Consider the following 12,860-nt stretch of genomic DNA (forward strand, 5'->3'; position numbering starts at 1 on the left):
GAAAATCTTGTTTGTCATGGTCTGAGAGTCCTTCAGGATCCTTTTGGCATACTCCAAGCGGGCTGTTATGTGCCTTACTCAGGAGTGGTTTCTGTCTGGCCACTCTACCATAAAGGCCTTATTGGTGGAGTGCTGCAGAGATGGGAGAACATTCCAGAAGAACAACCAGCTCCACAGAGGATCTCTGGAACTTTGTCATAGTGACAATCAGGCTCTTGGTCACCTACCTGACCAAGACCCTTCTCCCCAGATTGCTCAGTTTGACCGGGCGGGCCAGCTCTAGGAAGAGTCTTGGTGCTTCCAAACTTCTTACATTTAAGGATGATGGAGTCCACTGTGTTCTTGGGGACCTTCGATGCTGCAGACATTTTTTGGTACCCTTCCCTAGATCTGTGCCTCGACACAATCCTGTCTCGGACCTCGTCAGACAATTCCTTCGACCTCATGGCTTGGTTTTTGCTCTGACATGCACTGTCAACTGTGGGATCTTTTGTATAGACAGGTGTGTGCCTTTCCAAATCATGTCCAATCAATTGAATTTATTACAGGTGGACTCACTTCTATAACCTGTATCTCAAGGATGATCAATGGAAACAGGATGCACTTGAGTCATAGAAAAGGGACTGAATACTTAGGTATTTCAGTTTTTTCTTTTGTATAAATTTGCAAAAATGTCTAACAACCTGTTTTCACATTGTCATTATGGGGTATTGTGTGTAGATTTGAGGATAAAAAAAAAAAAAAATCCATTATAGAATAAGGCTGTAATGTAACATAATGTTGAAAAAGTAAAGTGGTCTGAAATACTTTCCGAATGCACTGTATGTACAACATGCCAATGTGGCTTTGCAGCAGTCCAATAATTGTCTGTTTTACCCTTTACAAAGAACAGCTGTTCTAAATGGACGTGAAATGATTTGAATGAAACTACAGTAACTTGGGCCCTGAGGTTTAAACCATGAAATGAATAACAGGTATGGCAATATCTGATTAGGAATAACTAGGTTTTGTATTTATTATTTTTGTTGAAAATGGACGTAATAATTTTAGAAGCAATCTCTGTTGGACAGTGTTTTAGATGCTCTTTTGGACAATGATTTTAAGCTGCATGAATATACATAAAAATGTATATTTACCAAAATATTACTACTTATGCAAGTAATTCCAATAATAACAACATATATATTTCCGTCTCACATGGACCCTAGACAGTCATTTAAAGTCCAAGTACACTCACTCATCAGTAGTATAAGCCGCATGACTTTTAATCAAATGAACTCTTGCCTGTCAAAATACATCTGGCATTTGAGGTTGACAGACTTTTACCTGCAGTGTGGTACTTAACTACTAGAGCAGTAGGTCTATGATAGGAATGATACAGGCTTTTTAATGTTAATGACGTCAGTGCTCAAATTTGTACACACACAGATTGTAACTTTCCAGTAGGGACAAAGCTTTCTAGCATATTGTTAATTATTGACATAAGACCTTAATAGTAGACCCTCTATGTACCGTTATGAGTTTGTGTAGCGTTTCAGTTATATTTCTGAACTACATGTTGCATTACTTCTGTACAACCTCAATGTAATCCAATGGATATATCACAATGCACTGCCTATGGATTCACGTTATTGCGAGGCAGTCAATGTGAGAGCAGTCCAGAGATTGGCTTGGAGCAGTCACGATTAGGTTTATCATTGTGTTAAAGGTCCAATGCAGCCATTATTTGTTTGTCTCTATCAAATCATTTCTGGTTAACAATTAAGTACCTTACTGTGATTGTTTTTGTCCATTACAAATGAAAAACAAACAACTTCTCAGAAAATCGCAATTTCTCAAGCAGTAATTTTGCTAGGACTGTTTGGGTGTGGTCTAAGTGGGGAGATGAAAATGGAAAACTAGTTGTTATTGGCGAGGTTTGAAACTCTTATTTGTATATTAACTAATTTACCGCCTGGTGATGTCACCAGGCAGGCCAAAAGTCTATCCCACCAAAACAGGCTGAAATGTCAGGTGGTCTTTTCAAACAGCTCTTACACTAAAAGAGCATTATCATTTTCACAGTATTATTCCATGCTCATAGTGTGGATATACAGTGTTTGTGTGTATAACAGGCAATTCACGTTTTTGATTGCACTGAGCCTTTAAGTCTGCCTCTGGTCTGTAAAAGTGTGTCACTGGGTTAAAGTGACTTTCAAGCGCCCACGCAAGTGGGAGTGGCTGACAACTGGATCACATGGTTAACACACTATTTAGAACATTGAGTACAGAAGAGTCATCGTACAGAAGAGTCATCCAACAAGGGAGTTCGTCCAGCGTTTCTCCTCTTGTTAGAGATCTTTAAATATACAAAAACTATTCGGGTTGTAATAGATGCCATTGAAAAGTCGCGGGAACATTTTGGCTGAAAGAAGAGCAGAATTTGTTTTGTTCAGGATACTGACAGTGGAGTGCAGATAATTATATTAATGCCACTAATATTTACTACAGTAATGTAGTTGAGATTAAAATAAGAAACAGTGTTGAGTTTTAGATGATCGACGCTTTGAATTTGAGTTTAACCGCTGTGCTACTAAGGATAATAGCACCTTGCAATCCTTACAGAAAACATCCAGTTGACATTGTGAAACAGGCGAGTTATTGACAAGACATTTAGTCAGCATAGGTTGCTTTCTCTAAAGATTTTCAGAATCGAGGTGCCTGCAGACATGGGCTCAATCAAGCCTGGTAAGACCGGCTTTATTATCCGTGCTATTACAATGTTACAATGTATCTTGTCATGTAATTTAAAGTGTCCACCTCTCGCTACATTGACCAGTTACTTTCTTGCAAATGTGTTACTTTGTTACAAATCTGGTGTTACTGTTGCTGTCAAGAATGAATGTGTCGTTCTAAGCATCTGTTCTAGAAAAAGCTAGTAAAATCTGGCTATTATCTGTTCACATTTTATTTAGTTGTGTGATTTTTACAAGTTATATATGGACCACAATTAGAAACCTAATGGATTATTTAGATTTTCTGGTCTGCTTATTGTCAAGCCATGTATGTTGATTAGGAATGCCACTGTGCTACGTTTTTTTTTGTTTTGACACTACAATGTTCTGCTTTGCTTCACCTCACATGGACCAAGCTGCCTAGCCATGTGCCAATGCTTCTCGACTCTCACTGATCATTGGCCGAGAACAAGCTGTGACGCAATCATTGCATAATTCTGCTCTGGGTCCAAGCTCGAGGGCTGTATGCAGGTCCACGTGAAACTGAAGGAGACCATTTTGGTGACCTAGATTTGCTCTCTTAGACATGACAGGTCCACATGTGGGTGGGTTTTGGAAGCAAATTGTCATAGCTGGTTAGGTAATCATGGCCATGTCTTCGAGAGCATTAACTACATTTAGGGCTACATAGTATAGTACAATATATTAATTTATGTTGATTTTGTGTCTGAGCCTCCTGTACACCAAGCAACAGGTGAATTATTTTCCTAGCTGGGTTAATTTAGCCCATATTTAAGCATTTGGTTTAATAATGTCAACATGCTTATGGAATAATGTGATTTAACACCAAATGACTACAAGAATAACTTTGCTTTTGACAGAAACTAAAAGACGATATTATTCTGCCCTTTCAAGCAAAAGAGCAGTAACTGCTCATAAATGGAAACTTTGAAAAATGACTTCAGCGTTTAATTGTCGAGCCAAATTAATTGTAGTCAGATCAATGGAGATGTTTATTTTGTATTCACCTCAATCACATTTATTTATAAAGCCCTTCTTACGTCAGCTGATGTCACGAAGTGCAGAACAGAAACCCAGCCTGTCACGTTCATCGTAAAGAGGAGGTCAAGGCGCAGCGTGATATGAATACATCTTCTATATTTAATGAAGAACACTTAAACAAACGATACAAAATAACAAAACGACAGTGACGCTATACTATAAATGTGCATACACAGGCAACTAGACATAGACAATAACCCACGAAATACCCAAAGAAGATGGCTGCCTAAATATGGTTCCCAATTAGAGACAACGATAAACAGCTGCCTCTAATTGAGAACGAATCTAGGCAACCATAGACATACATAAACACCTAGATAGTAAACGACCCCATAAACCTACAAAACCCCTAGACAGTACAAAAACACATACATCACCCATGTCACACCCTGACTTAACCAAAACAATAAAGAAAACAAATAATACTAAGGTCAGGGCGTGACACAGCCTAAAACCCCAAACAGCAAGCAATGCAGGTGTAGAAGCACGGTGGCTAGGAAAAACTCCCTAGAAAGGCCGGAACCCAGGAAGAAACCTAGAGAGGATTCAGGTGTGGCTAGTCCTCTTCTGGCTGTGCCGGGTGGAGATTATAACAGAACATGGCCAAGATGTTCAAATGCTCATAGATGACCAGCAGGGTCAAATAATAATAATCACAGTGGTTGTAGAGGGTGCAACAAGTCAGCACCTCAGGAGTAAATGTCAGTTGGCTTTTCATAGCCAATCATTCAGAGTATCTCTACCAATCCTGCTGTCTCTAGTGAGTTGAAAACAGCAGGTCTGGGACAAGGTAGCACGTCCGGTGAACAGGTCAAGGTTCCATAGCCGCAGGCAGAACAGTTGAAACTGGAGCAGCAGCACAACCAAGTGGACTGGGGACAGCAAGGAGTCATCTGGCCAGGTAGCCCTGAGGCATGGTCCTAGGGTTCAAGTCCTCCAAGAGAAAGAAAGAAAGAAAGAGAGAGAGAATTAGAGAGAGTATATTAAATTCTCACAGGACATCGGATAAGACAGGAGAAATACTCCAGATATACAGACTGACCCTAGCCCCCCGACACAAACTATTGCAGCAGAAATACTGGAGGCTGAGACAGGAGGGGTCGGGAGACACTGTGGCCCCGTTCGACGATACCCCCGGACAAGGCCAAACAGGCAGGATGTAACCCCACCCACTTTGCCAAAGCACAGCCCCCACACCACTAGAGGGATATCTTCAACCACCAACTTACTATCCTGAGACAAGGCCGAGTATAGCCCACAAAGATCTCCACGGCACGAACCCAAGAGGGGCCACCAACCTGTACAGGAAGATCACGTCAGTGACTCAACCCACTCAAGTGACGCACTCCTCCTAGGGACGGCATGGAAGAGGACCAGTAAGCCAGTGACTCAGCCCCTGTAATAGAGTTAGAGGCAGATAATCCCAGTGGAGAGAGGGGAACCGGCCAGGCAGAGACAGCAAGGGTGGTTCATTGCTCCAGTGCCTTTCTGTTCACCTTCACACTCCTGGGCCAAACTACACTCAATCATAGGACCTACTGAAGAGATGCGTCTTCAATAAAGACTTAAAGGTCGAGACCGAGTCTGCGTCTTTCACATGGATAGGCAGACCATTCCATAAAAATGGACCTCTAAAGGAGAAAGCCCTGCCTCTGTTTGCTTAGAAATTCTAGGGACAGTAAGGAGGCCTGCGTCTTGTGACCGTAGCATATGTGTAGGTATGTACGGCAGGACCAAATCGGAAAGATAGGTACGAGCAAGCCCATGAAATGCGTTGTAGGTTAGCAGTAAAACCTTGAAATCAGCCCTATCTTGAAATTGACCCTGACGGCAGTTACTGCCTTCTTGCTTGGTACTCCCACTGGAATTACCGTTTCTTTTTAACACAAACTTGTGTTCACACATTTATTTGTATGTGGCTGTCAGTGTCATATAGTTTGATACTTGTTTCAACAAACAACAATAAATAATGCCATGTTAAACCACAGTAACTGCAGCCCAAAGCTTAGTGATTCAAGGTAAAAAGCAATAACTGAGGTGAGCGATTGCATTTACTGCTTTTTTCCTTGGTTTCACTAACTTTTTCCAGCTACTGCAAACATGACATCCCATTTTACCTGAAACACATTTTGTCCAAATGATAAATCATGTATTTAATGTATAAAAAATGTCAACACATTTTTGACCAAGAGTGCAGTTACTGCTCTTTTGTTTTGTAGATGGCAGTATTATTTAACATAATATAGTATAGAAGAACTGAGAAACCCAACCCCAACCTAGATGGAAAATAAATGTTAAAGTGCATACAAATGATTCCAGAAACACATTCGTTTTCACATTACACTGCAAAGTGTCATGTTTTGAAGGTACACCATTAAGTAATTTAGGTCAAATGGAAGATATTTGCGATTTTGATTAGGTTTCGGGGTATCATGTAACACACCTTATTACCCTGTGCCCAAAAGTCTTTAAATCAAGTATTTTTGTGATTATTAGTGTTTTGGTTCAAACATTTTCTTCAACAGTGGTGACATGTATGACCCTGACTTGGACTGCAGGCTTTGCTGTACTTTTTGATATAACTGTACACACCCATTGAGCCAACTTGTTATGTAACAGTGGTGTTATTCAAATGCCACCTGAATGAGGTAGTAAAAACAGGTCAAACACCAGGATGAATGAACGAAGGGGGGAAACGGTCTGGCATAAGTCCTGCTCTATATTGGGTGTGGCAAGGGCAAACGGGCAGATGTTTTATCAGATTGTATGGCTTATATTATGTTTATATATGGTTTATTATTTACTTTTGACCTAGTTTCCATCACTATTATAACCTTACCCTGACTTACAATGGGGTAAAAACTTATAATATTATTTTGTGTCCCTCTTAGTTGTAACAAAATATTACGACATCAAGATTATGACGTCAATATTATGTTTTTGATATGAAGTATATTTGACTTATATTCCACTAACCTTTTGTCTTTTTCCCCCTTCTCCCCTCAGGTGGTGTCATAGCCTACATCTCTTCTGGCTCCGCCTCCAGCCCGGAGTGCTGTTTGAGTGACAGCTGCAGCAGCGGCTACCTGTGCTCCTCTCCGCCTCATCCCTCACTGCCAAGCCGGGCAGTAGGAATCATGGTGGACATCGCCAGCCCTACCACAGCCAAGCACCCACGTAGCCACAGCACAGACAAGACTGGGCGATCCACCTCCACCAAGAGCAGCATCACCAGTGAGTGCATTTCAGCCCTAGAAATACATTCAGTATGGCAAGGATACTAGATTTATTCAGAATGACAAAGGATAGGAAATGCATTGTATGAGTTGCCACACTAATAATCCAGGTAATAGGTGCATTTCGTATTCTCAAGTCTACATGAGTCATCATCGTGTACAGGTGGAATAGCACATTGGTTAGAGAGGTGTGAATTAGTAGTAACATTGCTGTGCGTTTCTCCTTACAGAGATCAACGGCATGGTGTTGTTGTGTAAGGTGTGCGGCGACGTGGCCTCGGGGTTCCACTATGGCGTCCACGCCTGCGAGGGCTGCAAGGTAAGACTAGTCCTGACTGCTTCTCACGGAATGCCACACTGCCAGTCCAAGGTTTCATTCATGTTGTTCAATGGCTCTGTGTCGTAAGTGTTTTGACAGTGTCGTTCGCGTTTTAACTAGGTAATAACCGCGCACAAACAATGTTCTCTGTGATTGTTCTCAGGGTTTCTTCAGGAGGAGCATCCAGCATAGCATCCGGTATAAGAAGTGCCTGAAGATGGAGAACTGCACCGTCATAAGGATCAACAGGAACCGCTGTCAGCAGTGCCGCTTCAAGAAGTGTCTGGCTGTGGGCATGTCTAGAGACTGTGAGTCTTCACTTTTAAATAATAACGGCATTTTTTCCCATAGGGAAATACAATGGTTAATGGTGTGAGGGGTTTCCTTTTACAAGTTGGATGGATTGACTGACTGTAGGGATATCTGAGCCCTTATTAGTGATATATGTACTCATGTGTGTTATATTGGATTTCCTTCTCCAGCTGTTAGGTTTGGCCGCATCCCAAAAAGAGAGAAGCAGCGCATGCTGCTGGAGATGCAGAACGCCATGAACAACATGATGATGAACAACAACAGCCAGCACCACAGTATGCTCCACGGCACCCAGAGTCCACCCTGCCCCATGGAAGGGCTCCCCAATGACGGCAGCTCCTCTTCATCTGCCTCTTCTTCCTCCTCTATCTCGTCTTCATCAGGCTCCAACCCTTCCTCACCCTGTTCCGCTCAAGACTCCATGGAGACCAGCTCTAGCTCCGCCTCTTCCTGTTCATCGGATAGCGGCGATGACGAGGTTCCTCCTTCCAGGGTGTGTCACCAGGGCACATTCACGTACCGCCGTGAGCAGCAACAGTCCATCAAAGAGGAACCGGAGGAGTCACCTTCGCCGGTCGCCAGGGAAACTGTAAAAGACAGGAGAGACAGCCGCATGGAGGAACTGCAGGAGAGCTGGAAACGCTGCGACCAAGACACCAGGGGTTACCAACCTAGTTGCAACAGCCATCAACACGTCACCAACGGTCCCTACCGGGAAGAGAGAGTTGTTTACCAGCAGCAGCCTGCGCAGCTAAACGGCGCCCCCAGTGGTAGAATGCCAGAAGATTCCTACAGCCTCCATCACAGGAGCCACAACATAATGCACAACATACAGACCGTCTCCAATGGTTACAGTAGACCATCATACAGCCTACAGGACCACAAGACAAACATGGTGAGTGTCCGTTTATCATTTAATTAGCCTTCGTTGAAACATTGAAGAGATTGAAGGTCTCTTTACAAAATGTTACAGTAGAAATACATTGTATACTGCACACCTGAAATGACCCCATAACCATGCCTAAAGGACACATGGAAAAGACCTAAAAAGGCCTATCCTCTAAATCCCCTCCATTTTGTTTCTTCTGCATTATTACTCCAGTATTCTGTTTTCCATAACTGAGGGCCCTGTTCTCGACTCTTGTCACCCCAGGTCACTCCTAGTCTCTATGTGGACCCCAGCCAGCGCAGCCAGGAGATCTGGGAGGAGTTCTCCCTGAGTTTCATCCCGGCCGTGCGCGAGGTGGTGGGGTTTGCCAAGAGGATCCCGGGCTTCCGCGACCTCTCCGAGTACGACCAAGTCAGCCTGCTCAAAAACGGAACATTTGAGGTAAGAATCCCTGGACTCTCTGATTTCAAAAATAGATATTTCCCAACTCTGGCTGTCGTGTTCCAACTGAACATTGCACTCTCTTTAACTCTGAGTGTTGAATTGGCTAAATATATTACAATCTGTAGATATGTTATGACAGAGTATCAGTGTATTTGAACTCAACATTGAATTCTCTGCATTATCACTGTTGAATTCTGCCAGTGTGTTGCCCGGTGCTAGTCACCATAAACCCCTGTTCTAACACACCCTCTCTCCCACCTCTCTCTCTCCAGGTGCTTATGGTGTGCTTCGCTTCTCTGTTCGACGTGGCCGAGCGCACCGTGACCTTCCTGACGGGGAAGTGTTACAGCTTGGAGCTGCTGCACTCGCTGCGGGCCGGGCAGCTGCTCACCTCCATGTGTGACTTCAGCGAGAAGCTGGCCGCTCTGCAGCTGGACAAGGATGAGATGAGCCTCTTCATTGCTGTCGTCCTCGTCTCCGCCGGTAAATAACACTGTCCCTGTAAACAGTGTCCTTGTAAAACACAGTGTCCTTGTAAAACACAGTGTCCTTGTAAAACACAGTGTCCTTGTAAAACACAGTGTCCTTTTTAACACACTGTAATTGTAAACACACTGGTTGGCTGGCTGGCTGTCCTCTAGCTGACTGGTTGGCTGGCTGTCCTCTAGCTGGCTGGCTGTCCTCTGTCTGACTGGTTGGCTGGTTGGCTGACTGTATTATGGTTCTGTGTCTAAAATGGCACCCTATTCCCTATATAGTGCACTACTTTGGTCAAAAGTGCCATTTAAATCGCAGTCCTGTACATACCATTCAGCCACTGGTGTTAACACACAATACTTATGTGTACGATTAAAATTAAAGCCTTCTTTGATACTCACTGTTTTTATGCTCTGTTCTGTGATCAGATCGTTCGGGGATCCAGGACTTGAAGTCAGTGGAGGCGCTGCAGGACACGCTGATCCGAGCGCTGCGGAGTCTGATCATGACGAACCACGCCAACGAGACTACCACCTTCACCAAGCTCCTGCTGAAGCTGCCCGAGCTGCGCTCCCTCAACAACATACACTCTGAAGAACTGCTAGCCTTCAAAGTGCACTCGTAATGGGGAACTCACAATAGGGCTCATCTGACTCCTAATACCCTCCTTCCACACTTTAAAACCAGGACTGACTTCCTCTGCCACTCCTATACCAGGACCAAGGGGAGACCTTGGTCCTGGAAATGATGAAGTGCAGAACTACTTGGTTTTGTTTGTTAAAGCCGTTTAATTCCAAAGTGTATTGCTCACGAGCAATGTGAATGTGATGATTATGCTATCTTTTGGATGTTTCAAACGACGCGCAATATCAATTGGTCACTGTTTTCGACCCAATATGTTTGATAAAAGCCCTCAAGACCCAATGTAAACATCTATATCAAAAATAATGCTTGATTAATCAGATAATTGCTGCAATTGCATGGCTATCCTTAGGTGAACAACTTGACGTTGTCGCTCCCAACCCTCCGAGGAAGGAGTCATTTCTTTATTTTTGAATTGTTCAACTGCATTGTCATGTTTACTGTCCTTTGTGTACATAGGGTATTTCATTTGTCTGAATATTTTGAATATTTAATTTTTTGCCTGTCTTTGTCTCAGCTGCCTCTACCACGCCTCCTTCTGGGGACTTGTTGATAGTGCACTTTTTCAGCAACACAACTTTGCACATTGTGTTGTGGACCGTCAACCTCCAAAATCTCACATGCCACCACAGACCCACATCATGTGCGCATGATGTGAACACGATGATACTAAAGTGTTCCTTCACTGATTCCCCACCTTCCTCACAGTGAGGAGTTACTGGGTGGTTTTGACTTTACCTCCTGGCATTTCAGCACAGCACTGACTTTTAAAACTGATATTGTTTCCCATCTGTTGTTTTTTGGGGAATGTCTGTATTTGTCTCCTTTTACGGACAAGATTGCAGTTTGTAAATAAATAGTTATGCTATATCTATCATATATATATATATATATATATATAAGTAGTATAAATAAATACAAGTGAAATTATTTACGGTCTTGAGTTTTTTGTGTGCAATATGTTTGAACTCATTTGGTGAGATAATATGAGCGTCTATGAGGGGTAAAGCATTAAGAACTGTAGGTTTGTGGTTAGTTACATTGCGATATCATTTGTAGGGGGTACTGTATTGTGCAGTGATTTTCCTTATTACAAACCAGGTCCAATTAAGTGGCTTAAAGCACAGGTGTCAAACTCATTCCAAGGAGGGCCGAGTGTCTGCGGGTGATTAATGAATTAAGGTCACTAATTAGTAAGGAACTCTACACATCTATTTGTCTAGGGCTTAATTGAAAGGAAGAACCAACAACCTGCAGACACTAGGCCCTCCATGGAATGAGTTTAACAACCCTCGCTTAAAGTGACCACCCAACTCTGTAACCAAAATGTAGACCTGAAATGCAATGACTAAGGTTCCTCCACAAGGGTGCCCTGTCCACATTTTTATGTCGTACCACTATTTCCATGGTGGAAACTGATTTTAATACAGTGTAGAAATGTGCAGATGTTTATTTCAGCAGAGGAGCTGCCCAGTGACCGACAGAAGTGGAGTCTTTGTAGCTGGTTTATATGCTAGCCAGGTTAACGAATGCCTGAGGGTAAGTAGCAAAGTACACTCAATTCAATACAGTTCTGAATTATGAATAAGTTATAGCTTGTATCTTAATGGATGTAAGACTGTGCATTAAAATGCCCCGAAGAAGCAATAATGAGCACAAATCTTTTTTTTACATTTAATATTTGTATAGTTTTATGGACAGTGATAGTTAGAATGTAGAAGGGAGACAGGAAGAGCTGAGATGGGATTCATACCCAAGTCGCCAGGGAAATATGTGTTTCGGAGTCTGGGAGGCCAACCATTACGCCAGACTCCGGCACAATGAGCATCAATTCCTTCCTAGAATAACACATTTCATTTCAGTGCTCAGAGAATTATGTTTAACACATAGTAAGTATCAACAGGGATTGTGCCCTCCCACACACACACACACCATCAGTCAGTCTGCCACCGTAAGTACGAATGTGTACTTAATTGACTTGCCTTATCAAATAAAGATTAAACCAACACTGTCTCATCAAACAAAAGGCAAGTGCTGAAAGACTCCATACAGTTTTTAGTGTAAAGGTCTATCAAATTCTAGAGCCCTATTGGTTGACTTTGGTTTTTCCTTTGTTTGGTGTCCTGAATAGTTGTCCAGTACCAGCTAGCTAGATCATGGACATACAGGCCTTCCTAGAGTTTCCCCTCACCACTGTTGAATTAAAGGGATACTTAAAGAAAAACAAATACCGGCATTGGCATTATTGGGTGAAAACAATGGATGTTACAACCTCAAAGCATCTTGAAACATTGTAGTTGCATGGTCAAGTGCCACAAAGAAGAACACAGGCAAATTACAGTTGACCTAGAACAGAGCAGCACGACTGGCCCTGAAATGTACAAGGCTAAATATCAATAACATGCATGTCAATCTCTCCCGGCTCAAAGTAGAGGAGAGATTGACTGCATCACGACTTGTCTTTGTGAGAGGCATTGACATGTTGAAAGCACATGTTCAAACAGCTAACACACAGCTCAGACACCCATACATACCCCACAAGACATGCCACCAGGGGTCTCTTCACAGCCCCCCAAGTCCAAAAAAGACTCCGGGAAACACACAGTACTACATAGAGCCATGACTACATGGAACTCTCTTCCACATAAAGTAACTCAAGTGAGCAGTAAAAACAGATCAAACAACACCTCACAGCACAACGTGGACTGTGAAGAGACACACACAAACGCACTCACACTCTAACATGCATTCTATTGTGGTATTGT

The 12,860-nt window shown here is 42.8% G+C and overlaps 1 protein-coding gene across 1 annotated transcript; it reads left to right on the forward strand.

Annotated features, from left to right (window-relative positions):
• Positions 1-2,189: 2,189 nt before the first annotated feature.
• On the forward strand, positions 2,190-11,025 carry LOC100135954 (nuclear receptor subfamily 1 group D member 2). The gene is made up of 8 exons (XM_021560024.3): positions 2,190-2,727; positions 6,783-7,010; positions 7,243-7,331; positions 7,495-7,639; positions 7,814-8,538; positions 8,797-8,973; positions 9,249-9,459; positions 9,882-11,025. Exons 1-8 carry the CDS (start codon positions 2,709-2,711, stop codon positions 10,076-10,078), a joined length of 1,791 nt encoding a protein of 596 aa, XP_021415699.2. The 5' UTR covers positions 2,190-2,708; the 3' UTR covers positions 10,079-11,025.
• The last annotated feature ends 1,835 nt before the right edge of the window (positions 11,026-12,860 follow it).

Source organism: Oncorhynchus mykiss, chromosome 2 (assembly GCF_057628025.1).
Source record: "Oncorhynchus mykiss isolate SJ-2025 chromosome 2, ASM5762802v1, whole genome shotgun sequence".
NCBI lineage: Eukaryota > Metazoa > Chordata > Actinopteri > Salmoniformes > Salmonidae > Oncorhynchus > Oncorhynchus mykiss.

Coding starts and splice junctions, on each gene's coding strand:
- LOC100135954 (XM_021560024.3), top strand. Junction 8,539..8,796: donor AGGACCACAAGACAAACATG/GTGAGTGTCCGT, acceptor TTGTCACCCCAG/GTCACTCCTAGTCTCTATGT. Junction 8,974..9,248: donor TCAAAAACGGAACATTTGAG/GTAAGAATCCCT, acceptor CTCTCTCTCCAG/GTGCTTATGGTGTGCTTCGC.